Here is an 18,027-nt window from a genome sequence, read left to right as displayed (position 1 = left end):
CCCTGTGTGTCCTTGAGAGCCAGTCTGGGACAATGCTTATGCAGCTGGGGTCCTCTGCAGATAAGCAAACCCTTCTTATCTTCATAGTGTAGCAGTTCCCAAGGGAAAAGAATGTGGCTTTTGCCTTGACCTTGCTCCTCCCCATGGAGCAAAGTCATCTTGTCTTTCTTCCCACCTTTGCTGCACCATCCCCCACTCATATCACACCTCTTTCTGGCATCCCCTCCTCCCTTTGTCCTGCTATTACAAAAACGTAGACTTCTGTAAGAACTGTGAATTCTTTGCTCCAGCTTTGATTTCCACATGCACTTTCATTCCTTTTTTGAAGAACCTAGTTTTCATGTAAGCTTCATGAAAGTGTGATTTCCATATCTCTCCATTCTGTTCCTGTCTCTATTCATACAAGACCACCCAAGTTCTAGCCTCGTTACTTCTTGCCTTGGCTATTTGACAATAAATAGCCTCTTAACTGATTTCTTGCCCTTCAGTCTCTCACTTTTTCCAGTTCATCCTCCACTTAGCTGCCAAATTGATATTCTTAAAGCACCGACCTACTCAGGTCACTGCCCTGCTGAAGAAGCTCAAGTGGCTTCCTATTGCCCTAGGAGGATAAAAAACGAACACCTCTGTGGAGCAGGTATGGCCCTTCAAAATCTGGCTCAAATCTGTCTTTGCAGGCTGATTCCATTTTACTCCCCTTCACAGATTCTACGTAACAGGACGTTCCAGTTGTTGTTTCTTCGCCTTAGGAAAGACTTTCCTCTCACCCCATCCCATCCCCATACCTGTAATGGTCTCCCTCAAGTCTGCCCCTCACCTTCCTTCAGACTCAGCTCAACAGCTACTTCTTACAAGAGGAGGCCTTTCCTAATTTTCCTAGTTAGTATTTCCTCCACCTTGAAGTTACTTTGGGGGTTTTTGTATATATTTGTATATTCACTTATCTGTAGGATACCCTTTCCTGCTCCTCCCCCCTCCCCAGAATGTAAGATGTTGAAAGGCACAGACAGTTTCTTTCTTTTTCTTTTTTTAATCTATACATCCTTATTACTTAGCACAGGGGTGTTCAATAGCAGAAATTTAATAAGCACAAAAACAAAAGTTCCAGCCCTTATGGAACTTACATTCTTTGGAAAAACAAACAAATACGGACACAGGTTAAGTTGGGGGAGGGGCAGGGGAATCCTTTTCTGTTTTGCCCCAACAGACTGTATGCCTGAGGGCCGAACTTTGGGGATAATAACTCCTTTTCAATACAGCAAAGCAATCTTTCTACTCCTTAACCAAGTTACTATCTCATCATCAAAGCAGCTGTTCCAAACCTGCTCATCTTTCCTCCAGTCTTCCATGGTACCCTCTCCAGCCCCCATGCCCCCAAACTAACTGTCCTATCACTGTCACTGAAAAATTTGAGACCATTTGCCAAGAGCTCCCCTTTTCCCCCTCTTGAGAGAAACTAGGACTGCATACCGGGTGTCTTTTGAACAGACACCATCTGTCTCTTAACTGGATGTTTTCTAATTGAGGCCCCTGCCTCCAATCTGTGATCTCTTCAATCCATCCTCCACTTAGTTACCAAAATGATTTTTCTAAAGTGCAGGTCTGACCACCCTCCTATTCCAAAAATTCCAGTGGATCTCTTTTGTTTCCAGGATCAAATACAAAGTCCTCTTGTCTAGCAATTAAAGCTTTTCCCCCTTCCTACTTTTCTGATCTTCTTAAACTTTAGTGTCTTTCACCCACTCTTCTGGACTATTGTTCCTTAAACAGGATACTCCATATCCCAATGGCTTTTCATTAGCCTGAAACACTTTCCCAATTTGCTTAAGACTCTTAGCTTCCCTGGCCTCTTCTAAGACTTTCAAATCCCATCTATTCCAGAAGGCTTTTGCCAGTCTTCCCAGGTACTAGTGCCTTCTCCTCATAGTCTCTTATCTATCTTTTATCAGCCAAGTTTGTTACATGTTGTCCCCATTGGACTCCTTGAGTTGAGGGACTGTCTTGCTTTGTAATCCCCAGCCTTTAACACAGTGCCTGGCACAAAGTCAAGCACAAATACTTGTCTATTGATTGCCTTGCTAGCCTCTCAAGTTTTTCAGAGCCTATATTACCTACAAAATGTAGAACTGAGGAGACATTTACTAGTCTCCTCTTTGGGTTTAGGTTCCTCACCTATAAAATGGAGATTATAATATTTATACTACCTGTCTCACAGGACTTCTGTGAGAAAAGCACTAAAATTATAAGCCAACTTGAGCTATTATTATTATTAATTACTGAAAGGCCCATGAGCTGAATGAAAGACACTGTTGTTGTTTGTCCTCAGTTCTTGAAGAGGACCAGTGACATGAGGAGGATAATGTCTTGACTTGCAAGTGGATTGGATTTAAGTGAGTCAGGGCAGTGTGAAGTCAGCTTCACTCTCTCCTCAGAGACATGGTAGCCTAGTGGCAAGACATAGGTTGGGATGACTGGAGATGACCTTGATACAATGGGAAATCTTGGCCTTTTTGGGTCTTTCTCAGGTCTCAGTTTGTCTGAGGCAATACCCAATCAGTAATTAAAGGGTAGGTAAGAACTGAGGCAAAAGATGGCCTAGTTTGCCTTCCCAAAAGAATCATTCTGGGAGGGGTAAGTTTCTGGCCAGCACAGAAACGATTGCTATTTACACTCACTCTGAGCCATCAGAGCCCAAGTAATGACCAAATGAGGCTTGGGCTGGGACCTATTGTTGGCCAGTAGAAAGAGCCAGAGTGATCTGAGTCTAAGGCATGGTCAAGGGGCTCCGTTTGAACCCCAATGGACTTTATCAAAGCCTGATTTTCCAGGGTTCTATTTCAGGAAATCATAAATGAAAACTACATGGGACAAAGGAGTTAATGGGAGGTCAACCAGGGGAATGAGGACAGGTTGGAGAGGCCCTGCCCTAAGAGGGAAGATAGAATCTGGAGGAGCTAAAGCCCCTCCCCCACTGAAGGAGCTAGACAGTCTCCCCTCCTCTGCCTCCCACAGTGTCCCCTGCGGCCTGGAGGTTGATGCTGCCGCACAGCTGCTCCCTCCTGGGGCTGATCTGCAAAAAAATTGGTTGCAAAGTGGCCTAATCTTGCTGCAGATGTCAAGCCACCTTAAGAAAAGAAGGCAGCTAAATTTAAGGAAAAATAAGAAAAGGATATCACTGCATCCTAAAAAGTTAAAGGAACATCTGAGACCAAAATCTGTGGTCCCAAGGAAAGCCACTGTTTTGTAGAAACAGGAAAAGTGTGGGCATGACTAGTAAATGGCAATGGGGTTATTTCTCTTCCCTACAGGTTGGAAATCCAGTCTTGTGTTTCCTTCAGCACCGTCCTCCTCAAATGAGGTTCTAATCCTGCCTCAGACATTTACTAGCTATGTGACCCTAGGCAAGACATGGATTCAGTTTCCTCATCTGGGAAATTGGGTTGTTGGACGAGGTAATTGCTAAAGCCATCAGAGAGAGAAGAAAAGAGGCCAGATTAGTTTTACATCTGGGATCGTATGGCCTGCTGAACGCATGCCTGCGCAGCTGGGGACAGAGCTCGCCCGAGGGTCCCTTCCCAAAGCTCAGAACCTTGTGCTAGGACTGAGCGGGAGACGGGGAAGGAGAGGAGGGAGTGAAACGTGCTCCGGGCCTCCGACCGATAGATGTCGCCCCACAACCAGACGCCCGCTCCTCCCTCCTGCCCCTGTCCCTCTCTCCCTGGCACAGACCGCGAGCCGGGGCTCCTCTACGCATTTGGCGCAGGGATTCGTACAGACCGCGGTCTAGCGTCTCCTGACGCTTGCGCCGTTTGCGTTAATGATCCTTCTCCCGCCTCGCTTCCGGGGACGCTCTACCCTTACGCGGTTGGTGGAGGTGCGGAGCTTGCGCACTTCGGCTCGGCAGCCCCGGCCGCCTCCAGCCCCGCCGTCGTCGCTGCTCCGGCCCATGGGGAAAGTCAGCCGGGCTCCCCTGGTGAGTAACCCCTCCCGCCCCTCGCACCCGCCCCGCGCCTGGCCTCCCCGACCTCCCTCCGCCCCGCTTCCCCGAGGCCCACGCAGGCCCGGCCCGAGCGAGAACGCCGGCCCCCGGCCCCCTGTCCCGGGCTCGGGCTGGCTCTAGGCCGCGCTGCGGAGGGGCTGAGGGGGACTGGCCGGCTGCCTGGGGCCAATGCCCCCAGGCCCCAGGCACCTGTGGTCTCGGACCCTTCGGGCTCCTTCGAGGTGTTTGCTGGCCCCTCCTCCCGTCTAGATCCCCTCCTTGTGCCCCCCTTTCCTCCTTCCTGGCCTCTTCCCGCTATGCCCCCAACCCCCCTCCTGCTGCCCCCTCCCAGCTCCTCCTACCACCCCGCCTTCACCCCCTGCCTGCATCTCCTTCCTGAGCCCCTTCCAGCGCCCCCCCTCGTTTTGCTACCTTTCTCACTTCACCTCCTTGTTCCCCCTTTCTTCAAAGAGTAAGGAGTACGCTGCTTTTAGCTTTTTCCTGCAACCCCCTCTCTCAGCCTTCTTCTTACTGCTCTCCTTTTACCCCCTGCTTGTTATTCCCCCATCCCCTTTTTGCTTCTCCCCTTCTCTCTTTCTTACCACCGCCCATCAACCTTTTCCCTGTTAACCTCCCTTATCTACCCCCACTTCTTCTTACAACCTTCCTATCGCCTCCTGCCTACTACCCTCCTCTCACCCTTTCTTTTACTCCCTGTTTTCTCCTTTCTTTACCCCCCTTTCCTGCTGTCAACCCTGTGACCCCCTTCCAGCTATCCCATCTCCGAATGGTTTCCTGCTCCTCTCTCTCTGACATCTTTCCTCCTACCTTCTCTGACCCCTTCCTCCTACCCCTTTCTCTTTCTTTTTTCTGATCCCTTTTCTCCTGGCTCTCTGTCACCAGCTTCTTGCTACTCCTCCTTTACCCCCTTCAAAAAGTAGAGAGGACCCTATTCTTTACTCTTATCCTTCCTGCTACCCCCCTGCCACCCCCTTCTGTTTCCCCTTCTATCCCATCTCCGAACTTCCTGCTACCCTCCCTGACCCCCTTCCTCTTTTCTTTCTTTGACCTTCTTCCTTTTTTCTCTCTTTACCTTTCTCTTTCTTCCTCTCCTTTCTCACTCTGGCTTCCTCTTCCTCTTCTTTTTGTCTCCCCCTTTTTCCCCTTTCAGAGACCCTTCTTTTAAGAAACAGATCACTAGCCTGGTGCAGAGGAATATTATAGAATTGGTGGGGGACTAAAGTGATCATTTCATTTTTCAAAAAGTGAAGGCACCAGTGAAAGGAATTGGTTGCTAGGGTGGAAATGATGGGAATCTTGGACAAAGTGGCTACTCCATTTTAATGTTTATGATAGATTAGGTGAGGAAAGCTGAGTATAGTTTGACATGTACCCTTGTTTTGGGGAGAGTTGATTTCAAAGTTTTCTGAGGAAGGATGGGTAGAATCCCACAGACTAAAATTTTACCTGAAAAGTCTGACTAGAAACTATAAGAAGCAACAAAGAGTGAATTGTGAAAATACAAAGAAATGAGTCTGATGAGAAGGAAAGAAGAGACTTACCCAAGGAGACGGGTGTGTATGTGCAGAGAACTAAAACACTTGGAAGATGTCTGCATGAGCTGGTAGGAACTTAGATACTAAACTTTAAAAATAGTGTCAAGATTGCTGAAGTTCAGGATGAGAGAAGATAGGCAAAGAAAGGTAAGAACAGCAGCTGCAAACATGGAGGGCTGGTGGGAGCTTATAATATTTGGGGAAAAGAAGATCAAAAAAGTACCTGGTGCTCACAGTAAATGAAATGATAGCCACCAACAGAAATGAGAGCTGCCATACTCTTACTTTTCTTGTTTTCTCTAACAAGGAAAATGTTCTTTGCATTGGAAAGAAAAGGACAAAAATGGCCAATAGGGAGGTGATTAATCAAAGGTAAATAAGGAGAAAGTTACAGAGCAGTTAACTCACCTTGATGATTTTGAGTTACCAGACCCCAAATAATTACATCTTAAGAGTACTGATAGAATTGACTGGTGTTATTGCTTAGCGGCCACTCTACAGTGGTATCTTCCAGGAGGACAGACACGGTTCTGCAGGGTTTAAGAAGTTAATCAGCCGACATTTATTAAATGTCTGTTATTGTGCCAGGGCCAGTACTGTGATTTAGGAATACGAAAATATGGAGTGTCTTGTTTGAGAAACAGCAAGGAAGCCAGTGTCCCTTGATTGTAGATTACTTTGGAGTGAGGGTGGGGAGGGACTTGGCAAGTAAGGTATAAGAAGACAGGAAAGGTAGGAAGGGGCCAGGTTATGAACCAAACAAAGGCTTTTATATTTTATCCTGGGAGTAATAGGGAGCCACTAGACCTCAGTGAATAAGGAGTTAACGTGGCCAGGCCTGTACTTAAGGAAGATCGGTTTTACGGCTGAGTGGAGGGTAGACTGGAATGTGGAGAAAGACTTAGTCCTAGCCAGCAGGCTGTTGCAATGGTCTAGGTGTGAGGAGATGAGGGCCCAAAAGAGAAGGGTGTCAATGTCAGGAGCAGAGGGGGCCTATTCCAGAGATGCTACAGAGGTATAGGTGACAGAACTTGGCAACAGATTGGCTATGGGGAGAAGTGGAATGAAATGAGAGTGAGGAGTCCAAGATGACTCCTAAGTTGAGAACCTTGGTCCCTGGACCAAGAAAGTAAAAAGGTTCAGTGAAATTAGGTTCTCAGCTGGGGAGGTGGGGGAAGGAAGCTGTGGGGCCTGCGGAATGATGAAAAAGTTTGGAAAAGCTTCTATTGTGACTGGGATAGAAAAGGATTGCCTTGTTTCAGTGGGATTGCAGTTGAGATGATGTAACTAATTTGTAGTGAACTCAGCGCAGTTTGGTAATTTTCTCCAGCTTCATTCAGCAGTAGGTGAGTAGAGGCCAAAGTAGTGACATTGTTGGACCTAGGCTTTGAAGGAGAGATGGGAAAAGGTATTTATTAGGAGCCTTGCTATGTGCCAGTCACTGTGCCAAGTGATTTACCAGTATCTCATTTGATCAGCAGAGTGAAGGATGGTTTGGAGTCGGAGTGTCTTGAGGCAGGGAAACCAGTCAGGAGGCTGTTAGAATAATCCAGGCAAGTGGTGATGAGGGCCTAACCTGGGTGATGTCTGTCTGAGTATAGAAAAGGGGGGAAATGTTTTAGCAGTAGAAAAGACAAAGTGGATAACTGATCAAACACGTGATGTGAGTAAGAACGAAGAGGTGACGATGACACCAAAATTTTGAACTCAGGTGATTGGAAAAGGGAGGGAATTTTGGTAGGGAAAAATGAGTTTGGACATGTTGAGTTGAGATGCCTTGAGTAAGGGGCTCATGGGGACATTGTGATTGTCAAAAGGGGGAAGGGAGTGGACTCTGCAAGTTGTAAGCCAATGAGCTTGAATTTGATTCCTGATACAATTCTAGAACATGTTAAGGAGGATGGATGATTTCTCAGTATGGGAGAAGGGATCTCAAAAAGTCAGTTATGGCTTCTTCAAGAGCATGTCATACCAGACCAATTTTTTAAAAACAGTTGTTGGGTTGGTAGGTGAGGGAAATGCTATACAGTGTGCCTACATTCATCAAAGCACATGACAGAAATCTCAGAAATGATAGTTCAGTGAGATGGATTTGGAGCTCTGTGCCCAAATCTTAGGAAGAATCAGTATCAACCTGAAAGGTAGTCTCCAGTGGAGTGCCACGTGAAGATTAGCTGAAGGAAGTTGGGTTATTAAGCCTGGAGAAAAGAAGACTTGGGGTAGAGGAGGAGGTGTGATGAATGAGCTGCACTGTGTGGGAGCTGCAAAGATATGTATGATTTCCTAACAATTGGCACTTTCCAAAAACAGACACACTAATATACTCTTGTTGATACCATCAATTGGGTCAGTCATTCTGGAAAGCCATTTGGAATTATGGCTTTTTAAGAAAAAAATGGCAAAAATATCCACACTTTTTTACCTACAGATAGCACTACTAGGCCCCACAGATGTCAAAGACGAAAAGGTCTCGTATGTAGAAAATGTTCCTACTAGTGCTTTTTGTGGTAGCAAAGCACTGTAAATAGGTGCCTGTCAGTTGAGAATAGATAAACAGATTGATGTACATTAATGTAATGAGATATTACTGTTCTGTAACATTTGTTAACATAAGCAGTTACGTGTCTAGGTTCATAGAGTGCTGGACTTGGAATCAGGAAGACTTGAGGTGAAATCCCATCTCACAAGCTTACTAGCTGTGTGACCCTGTCCAAGTCACTTAACCTCTTTTGGCTTCAGTTTCCTCATATGTAAAATGGTGAATGAGGTAGTACCTACCTTGCAGGGTTGTTGTGAAGACCAAGAGATACCACATGTAAAGTACCTAGAAACATTAAAATGTTATACAGATGCTAGCTAGTATTATTAACGAACAAAATATGTTAACAAATTATTATTATTAACATCCTCACCTCTCCTTTCTTATTCACCTCATATATCTGATCAGTTACCCACTTTGTCTTTTCTACTGCTAAAACATTTCCCCCCTTTTCTACGCTCACAGATATCACCCAGTTTAGGCTCTTGTGTAGATTATTTGTTAATAATAATTATTAACAAACATGAATTGAGAAAAGTAAGTAGAACCAGGAAAACAGTATACACAAATACTACAGTGGAAAAGAAAAAACAATTAAAATGAATCCTTTGTAATTATAATGACCAAGATTGGTCTTGTGGAAGAGTTAAGAAAATGCACCTTCCTTATGTCATTGTAGAGGAATTAGACTGTGAGTGTGGATTATTGTATTGTCAAATGCAGTATGTTTTCTTTTTAGTTTGGTGAACTGCTTTTTTTAAAAAAATCTTTTTTCCATGTGCTAGCCATCTTATCCTGTTATTTGGGTAGTAGTGGTGTCACTGAGTTTGAGTGAACTGAAAACTTTTAAGTGCGTTGTTTAAAACTTTTTTTGTTTTAAAATGCAACAAATGCAGGGGTGCCTGGAGGTGTAAGAAATTTCTGTCTTCAGTTTTTTCATTTTATTTTTAATTTATGGAATAAAACAAGCATTTCCATAACAGTACAATAAAAAGATGGTTGTATAGGAAACTGCAACCCTACTAAGCATAACTTGCTATTCCTTTCAAATATGCAGAAAATTATTATGTAAATTTCTCTTTTTTTCCCTCCCCCCAGCCCTAGAGATGGCTACTATTAGACACAAATAGGTATATATAAAATTTTTCTATACATCTGTTTATCAGTTCTTTCTCTGGATGCAGGTAATGTTTTTCTTCATATATCCCTTATAGTTAATTTGATTATTTACAATAGACAAAATAATAATTCGCTTAGTTCTTAAAACAATATTGCTGTTATTGTATACAATCTGTATGTCTTCAGTTTAAGAAATGATTGATTATTGGACATGTGTTTCATGTAGCTACATATTTTATTGACATTGGTTTTTTGCTTTTCACTATATGTTTTTTTTAGGTTCAAGGGAATAGACATTTTCCCTTTGCAATGTATATGGAAAGAAAGAGCTGCTTAGTGACAGGAGAGTCTTTAGATAAAAATTTGACTTTGGATACTTTCCGAACTGAGATTTCTTATTTATTAGTAGACCTTTTATAGGCTTTTCCCCCTGCTGTTAGAGGTGTGTAGTTAACATTTAATTGTATTTGTCTTAGCCTTTTTTTTTTAAAGTTATTTCAGAACCCAACATAATGACTTGAATTTAATAGGGCTACTTGATCAACAAACATTTATTTTAAATGCCAGACAAAAGCATCTCTGGGTGCTAGCCTCTGGGGACAAAAGCAAAAAGAGTCCCTGACCTCAAGGAGCTTATAGTCTAGCCAGAAAGCTATAAAGAATCCAGGAGTTTGAAAAAGTATTGAGATAGATTGAACTGACTTGTTCATAGAACCATCTTTAAGTAAAATGGTAGAGTAGAATTCACAGAAAACACTGCAGAGCTTCCTGTTGATTGACTTTTGTGAAAGTACATAGTTCGTGGACTGAAGGTTGTGGGAAAGAGTTACTGGATATCTGAAGTTCTCCTTTTATTCTTTTCCTCCTAGGCTTTAAGAATAACTGGTTTGTTTGTTTTAACATAAAGTGCTTGAAGATGTTTATTTCTGTTAATGTCAAATGAAGCTCGTTTGGTTATCTAATACCTTAAGGTTCTTGCCCCATGTCACTTGTGATTATAGGTCTGTGGGTAGAACTAGATTAATTCTGAGATCTCTTACAAATCCGAGATTCTCTGTTTTGTGAATCTGGTGAGAACAAGTAAGGATGTATTCTCCTGGAGACTTGCCAGTCTAATGCAGAGAGTCTTGGAAAGTGAAAATAGAGAAGAGGGCAAAGGTGAACTTACAACTGTTAAATTTGGCATTGAGAGGGAACACTTCTTATCATGTAATAAAGATGTGACCTAAAACTAACATTAGAAACTACTCAGTAATACATGCACCAAAAAAAAGATGAGAAAAGAGATAGAAACGATATTCATGTCCTCAGAGATTTATGTTCATGTTGTTATAGTTGATAAAGTAAAATTGTTATCTTAACACAAGGAAATAATGGAATTCTCCTAAGTCTTAATGAGATTTGGTGGGATAGAAATCCTAACTCAATTATGAGTCTTGAGAGGTAATGATAAACTTTATTCTAAATCTGTCGGTTAGCATTTATTAAGTTCTTACTCTGTGCCAGGAACTGTGCTTAAAAAACTAGATTAGACAAAAGGGAAAAAACATTGCATGTCCAAAATATATACAGCTGTGTAGAAAACCTTGAACCTAAGAGGTGAAAAATGGTTAAGAAGTATTTGGGAACAGAAAAAAAAGAATAGTATGAACAAGTGATACCTTTATAGGAGTATATTTCAGAATGCCCAGTCAGGTAAAGAAAATGAATGATGAGTTCACAGAAGCAGTCTTGGATGAAACCCCAGAAATGACCAAGTCCAACCTATACCTGAACGGCTTTATACTATTCCCAGCAAATGGTCATCTAGTCCATGCCTGAAGATCTACAATGATGCTATCCATTCTGCTCTTAGATGAGATTTCAGCTGCTAGGGGGGTGGGGGTGTGGGGCACGGGGCACGGCATGGAATGGGAGAGTATTTTCTCACTTCAGACCTCCATTTGCTTCTTTGAAACTGCCCATTGCTCCCAGTTCAGCCCTCTAGGACCAAGAAGAACAAGTCCAGTTCTCCTATGTGACATCTTCGGTACTCAAAGATGGCTTTCAGACCCCTGCACCCCAAGTCCTGACACAGATCACACAATAAGCAGCATATAATTATAAGAGGAAAGGGAGGGGCAGGCCTGTCTCTACTAAAAGTAGAACACTTGTCAGTTTCTTACTTTGTTGATAATTTCAGCTTTGAGAAAGTAAAAGCTATTAAATGAATTTTTGTTCTGTACCTGATTCTGACCATCCAGAAGAAATAGAAGGAATGAGAGCCTTGGGAGAGAGTGAACATGTGATGTTAGAGGTCATGATAGTCCAGGAGAGAAAAACTACCCTTAGTTTATGTGTTCATATGAATGAACTGATATGTTTTTAAAAAATGTACGAAAGATGAAAGGAAAGATAGATAACTGAGACGAACACTAATGTGTCATATGTTTCTTGACGAATATGTCAGGAAAGCTAAAGGCCAGAATCACCTGAGGCTTTTGGAAAATGTTATGTTTAGGGTGAGAAAAAGAACGAAGTAGGGATATTGGCCTGGTGCCCCTCCCTTTTCTTATGTTGGACTCTGCATCCAAGAGGAGAGATAATTTTCTTTTTTTCTATTCTGTAATGCATGATCCCTTGTTTCCAGGACACAGAGCTTTGACTGCTGGTGTTAGTGCCACATTATGCACATTTGTGAGTTGAACCTTAGATTTTAACCACCATTATAACACATTTAAATGTGTCCCAAATTCCAACACACTTTGAAACACAATTTCTTTTTCAATGTTGGGGCTCCCTTGACATCTACAATTCAGTCATTTAGTAAGCATTTATTAATCACCTATTTTGTGCTTGATGTTGAGAATGAAGCGGTCCCTGCTCTAAAGGAGTTTTTGTTCTAATGTCTGGTGGGTTTCTGTTTGAGCTTCATGTTTGAGCATTAATGTACCACCTTTGTGATAGAGACTGAGGGAGGGGTTGTCTTTTGATTTTTAACATTGCAGTAAAAATAACATTTGAGACACGGATGTTTAGGTGTTTAATGATAGTTGAATTCAGAATTTAGGTTTATACTTATATTTTCTGAAACAAGAAAAATTCACTTATGAATCACTCATTACAAATTTCCCATGAGCAATAAACACGGAATTGTCTAAAAGTATTTACAAAAATGGCGCAGAAAGGAGGCCACGTGGTGTGGTGTAGGAGAAAGAGTACAGAACTAGAACTGAGGTAACCTGGGCTTTGGCTTCTCTTAGCTTCGTAGACTGTGTAATCTTGGACAAATCACTTGACCTCACTGGGTCACTGTTTCCTAATCTGTAAGGTGAGGGAGTTTGGACTAGATCTGTGATGTTCCTTCTAGTTCCAGAATTCTGTGTTTATTGATTCTAAGATATATTAGCATTGGAACTACGATTTTCAATTTCTTGATGGTTGAACCCTTTGTTAAGATCCAAAGATCTGGAAGCTTATTTGCTCTCTGCCTAGTATTCATATACATGCTGTCTTCTAACTTCCATTTCCCCCCTCTTGTCCTTTAGCTTTAAAAAGAAGAAAAGATGTCCTTGTATGATGACCTGGGAGTGGAGACCAGTGATTCAAAAACGGAAGGCTGGTCCAAAAATTTCAAACTCCTACAGTCTCAGCTACAGGTCAAGAAGGCAGCTTTAACCCAAGCAAAGGTAAAGGTAATAACCAGGAACAAGTCAGACATCTGCAGTATAGGGCTGGTTACCCTCAGGATCACAAATGGTTTGGTTATAGCAGATGTTTTCTTCCTTTGTGATTGGGCTGGTGGGTGGCTTAGTGGCATATGTATTTGTAGGGGTGAGTCTGAGAGTAAAATGTAGTTGTAGTCAAGTCCAGAACCAATTTTCTTCCCCAATCCCTGCTATGATTTTAGAATGTGTGGTGGTGTGAGGCAGTGCAAAGACAACTTCTAGCACTGTCACCAGGATTCTTTTAGTAGAAGCTATGTTGTTTTGAGCCATGAAGAAAACAAATTGCTTTATTTCTGATAAAAGGGTGACCTGGAATGCTTTTCCCTCTTAACTGCTGTTTCTTGGAATCCCTTGTTTCCTTCAAAACTCAGTTCATCACCTCTCCATGAGGTTTTCTTCATCCTCTCAGCTGCTGGTGCCTTCTCCAAGGTTACCCTGAATTCAATATTTATATGTCCTAAATATTCATATTGTTTTCCCCTTTGAATGTAAGCTCCTTGAGAGCAGGGACTTTTTCAGTTTTGACTTTATAAACCACTGTCAGATAGTAGATGGTTAATATATGCTTGTTGACAGTTTGATACTGGTTCTGTTACTCTACATATTGTATTAACAGTATGCTCCCCATTATTCAAGATTTGGTACATAAGGGGTATAACTTTTCTTATTCCTTTACTAGATGATCATCATCAACAAACATTGAGTAGTTTGTGTTGACAGAATTGAGTAAAAGAAACATTTAATGATGTTAATGTTCTGATGTACCATTGTCTTGATACAAGGAGACTTGGGTCCATTGGGGAAAAACTTTGTAGCATGTTTCTCTGATGAATTATGTTCTCATTTCCAGGGTATATAAGGAACAGATTCAGATTTATGGGAGAGCCATTTCGCAATTGATAAATGTCAATAGATATGAACAGATGGATTTCAAGGGAAGAAGTCCAAATCATCAACAGTAATTTGAAAAATGCAATGCACCCAAATCGCTAATGATCAGAAAACTGCAAATTAAAGCAACTCTTAGGTTCTACCTCACACATAACAAGCTGATAAAACTGACAAAAGAGAAAAATGACATATATTGGAAAATATAGTGTGCTTGAAAAACAGACACATTAATGCACTGTTGGTAGGTCTGTAATTTGGTCTAGTCTCTCTGGAAAACAATTTTGAACTATGTCCCCAGAATCCATTGCTTTTGACCCAGCAGTACCTAGGCTTATACCCCAAAGAATTTAAAGAAAGAGAAAAAGGATCCACATGTAGAAAAAGATTTATAGCAACTCTTTTTGTAATGGCAAACAACTGGAAAGAAAAGGGGTGCCAGTCAATTAGGGAATGGCTAAACAAATTATGGTGCATGAATATAATGGGATATTATTTCTCCGTTAAAAAATGAAATGAATTTGATGGTTTCAAAGAGACTAATTTTTTTATATGGACTGATACAGAGTAAAATAAGGACAATGGAAAAATAATTTCTGTAAGAACAACACTCTAAAGATAAACAACTATGAAATACTTAAGAACACTAATCAATATAATGACCAGTCAGGATTCCAGAGTACTAGTGATGAAGTATACTGCTCACCTCATGAAAAGAGAACTGATGGACTCAAGATGTAGAATGAGGCATGCATTTTTTGATGTGGCTAATGGTGGGAATATGTTTTGCTTGACTACATATATAAACATATGTATGTATTTTCAAACAAAGGTTTCATTTTTTCTGGGGACAGTAGGAGGGAAAGAAAATGTTAATTGAAAAAAGATAAAATAAGTTAAATTTTAAAGAATATTTAAATCCTTTTCCTAGTATGAACTAATATTCTGTTTAGACTCTTGTTATTTTTAACAAGTAAAAATCCAGTGTGCTAGTAACTTATTTTTATGTAATTTGATGGCAAGTAGAGATGGTTTTGTTTTTTAACCTAACTATCAAATATGTCTGCTTAAAAATTCATTTCAGGGGAAAAAAATTGTTTAACCAAATCTGCTTGGATTTCCTTTTAACTGTTTTATAAGGTTTGTAGTTGAATTAAGAGTTCAGATTTGTTCTGCTTTTCAAAACTCTATAGTCTCTTAATTTTTCTCTTTGTCCCTTTCTACTCTAAAATTCCTATATTTAAATTTTGTTTAATGAGTAATGTTTGAAGGATTTATTGATGTTTGGCCTGGAGAAGACTTGGAGGAGCATAACTTTTAAGATTTGAAGTGTCTAAATATTTGACAATTGGTAGAAGTTATAGATAGGCAGATTTGGGCCGAAAATTTGGAAGAAGTCCCTAGCAGTTATAGAAATATTTGGAAATGGAGTAGGCAGTTTCACAACCCAATTAATCCAATATCACTAAAAGTATTTGAGCAGATTCTGATAGATTATTTGTCAGGGATTTTGTAAAGGGAATTTATTCACTGAGTAAAGCATTAGATTGTGTGAACTCTAAGGTTACTCTAAGTTCTGATTCTGTGAATCCTTTATATCCTTATGTGAGTATCCTTTCAGATCAGTTTCATGAAGTCATTTTACTTTTAAAGTAAATTTTATTTGAAGTCATTTTACTTTGCTTTGCAAAGTGATTATAATCTTACTAAAATTTAGTAATTGACACATTTTTGATACTACATGAAAATTGAACTTCCTGCTTAATAAACCAACTCTCAGTTCAGAAGAAGTTACAGATGAAAACAAATGGTATGGGACAGCTAGGTGGCACAGTGAGTAGAGCATTGGCCCTGAAGTCAGGAGGACCTGAGTTCAAATCCGGCCTCTGACCAAACACTTGACACTTATTAGCTGTGTGACCCTGGGAAGGTCACATAACCCCAATTTCCTAAAAAAATAAAATGTTATTAGAAAAAAAATGGTAAAATACTCAGAAGAAAGATGAAGATTGACATACATCATTCTAAGGGGCAGCTAGGTGGTGAAGTAGGTAGAGCACCAGACCTGACGTCAGGAGGTCCTGAGTTCAAATGCGGCCTTGGACCAAGCACTTGACACTTACTAGATGTGTGACCCTGGGCAAGTCACTTAACCCCAATTGCAAAAAAAAAAAAAGACATACATTATTCTGAGTATTAAAAATGTTGCAGTTAAAATCTGCTGTGTTGAATGTGGACATTGTTTTTTAGTCTTTTCCTCTGAACTGCTATATTGAGTTCCCACCTGTAGAAATATGGCTTGTTGTATTTACATCAATAAAATTATTTTATTAGATAAAACTAGCTACATAAAAATCATGCCCTTTTAATGGAAAAAGTTAAAGAAAAATCTATGTGATTTTAATCATTGTTATATATAATAAAGATGTTCTTGACCAGAGGGTCAAACTCCTAGCCACAAAACTCTCAAGTGCACTTGAACCAGATGAAAATGTAATTGAAAAATGTTTGCCAAAATAAATTAAAATGTAATACAGCATATATGTAATGTTAATTTGTAGTTTTCTAAGTCAATATTTTACCCTCTGGGATCAGTTTCTATTTGAGTTTCATATTATTGTTCTTGACCATATTTTAAGATTTTATTTCTTATGTGGTTATAGTGTAAGAGTTTTAGTATACTGGATTAGAATACTGCATTTATCTTACTTTCTATTGATTAGCTCACATTTATACAGCATTTTGCAGTTTAGTAAAGTTTTTTCTTCACAAAAGTCCTTTGAGGTATTTAATGAAAATCTTTTCATTTTACAAATGTGAAAACTGAGACTTAGACATACAGTGGTTAACCCCATTTTTAGATCCTGCCCTCAAAACTAGATCTACTGATTTCTCATTCCACTGTTCTTTCCACAAGATCACCATATTTCTAGTGCTCTTTGTATAATTTAAAGACATTGAGGACCTAATTGAATGAAAATTACCATAGTTTGTATGTTTGAAAGATTGCAAAAATGTGGTGAGCTTCCAGAGAGAGCTATATTATAAAATTTGCATTTTATTTGTGGATAAAAAAAATAAAGGACAAAGATCGGAGGCAAAAAGGAGGGTGATCATTATCCCCTTAGCAATGCCTGATTCCTCCTAGTTGTGTTTTTTGATTATTAGGTCAAACTAAATTTTTGAATTCAGGTAGATTATTACTGGTTATTTTTGTGATAAGAATAAAAGTCCTATTAAATCAACATATTGCTGATAAATTGTTAATATTTTGAGATTGGTTTTCTGGGTGCAAAAGAATTGCTATTGCAGAAACAAAACTAATTTTCTTAATTGGTAAGAACTTGAATTCAAAATTTCAATATATTTTTCACAATATCTGTCTTTTGATTTTAGAGCCAGAGGACAAAACAAAGTACGGTCCTTGCTCCAGTGATTGATCTGAAACGAGGGAGCTCTTCAGATGACCGGCAGATTGTAGATACCCCACCTCATGTGGCAGCAGGCTTAAAGGTGAGACTAGCTCATAGAGAGAAACGCCAAATAGCCCACACTTCACTTGCTTGTGGATTTTTTTTTCTTAATTTCAATAAAATTTTGCATTTTACTTCTTTGTAGTTTGGTTTTTACCCCCCCCCTTTTTTTTTTGCCAAGTCCTTGAAATCATCATTAACTTTTCTTAAAGTTATCATTAATGTTTCTTTAAAACAATCATTATTATTCACATTTTTCGTGAGACAAACCCAAGGCATGTAAAAGTTAAGTAAATTAATGATATAAACAAGGTCACGTGGAAAACTCTTTTATACTCCAAATCTTTCTGAACCATCAGTGTAGCTAACTGCTGTGTACTAATACAGTTACTAATGTTTAGTAGTCGATATTTTATGAACTGTGGTATTTACATTTTGTTTTTTGTTTCAGTTAAAACACCATTAGTCCTTATTGCTTTTCTTTAGTGTACTTAGGATGCATATTTAAATCAACTCAATTCAGACATTAAGAATTATTTTCTGTCAGATTTTGAAGTAACAAAAAATATTTTAACATTGACCTTCACGCTAGCACTTTTAGCTTGCCTACATGTTGCCAAATTACCTGTGATGATAATAGTATGTAAATTGTTCGGCTGATCATCAGTTTTTTTCCTACTGTAATAGTAACTGAAAAGATAGTAAAGTATGTGTGTGTGTGTGTGTGTGTGTGTGTGTGTGTGTGTGGTGTGCATGTATATACATA

The 18,027-nt window shown here is 40.0% G+C and overlaps 1 protein-coding gene across 2 annotated transcripts in view; it reads left to right on the top strand.

Moving 5' to 3' along the window:
* Window positions 1-3,765: 3,765 nt before the first annotated feature.
* The window catches only part of RBM17 (RNA binding motif protein 17), a 41,325-nt gene continuing 27,063 nt past the window's right edge, over window positions 3,766-18,027 (top strand). Inside the window, exons 1-3 of one of the 2 annotated variants that reach the window (XM_020965102.2) lie at window positions 3,766-3,973; window positions 12,721-12,867; window positions 17,185-17,301. In XM_020965102.2, the coding sequence (XP_020820761.1) occupies window positions 12,739-12,867; window positions 17,185-17,301 (246 nt within the window). In that variant the 5' untranslated portion in view covers window positions 3,766-3,973; window positions 12,721-12,738. The remainder of the gene's footprint in view (window positions 3,974-12,720; window positions 12,868-17,184; window positions 17,302-18,027) is intronic. The other variant, XM_020965103.2, reaches the window with a different exon arrangement.

Source organism: Phascolarctos cinereus, unplaced genomic scaffold (assembly GCF_003287225.1).
Source record: "Phascolarctos cinereus isolate Bilbo 61053 unplaced genomic scaffold, phaCin_HiC Scaffold_1;HRSCAF=81, whole genome shotgun sequence".
Lineage (NCBI taxonomy): Eukaryota > Metazoa > Chordata > Mammalia > Diprotodontia > Phascolarctidae > Phascolarctos > Phascolarctos cinereus.
The sequence above is the reverse complement of the archived record's forward strand: the minus strand, read 5'-3'. Positions and strand labels throughout refer to the sequence as shown.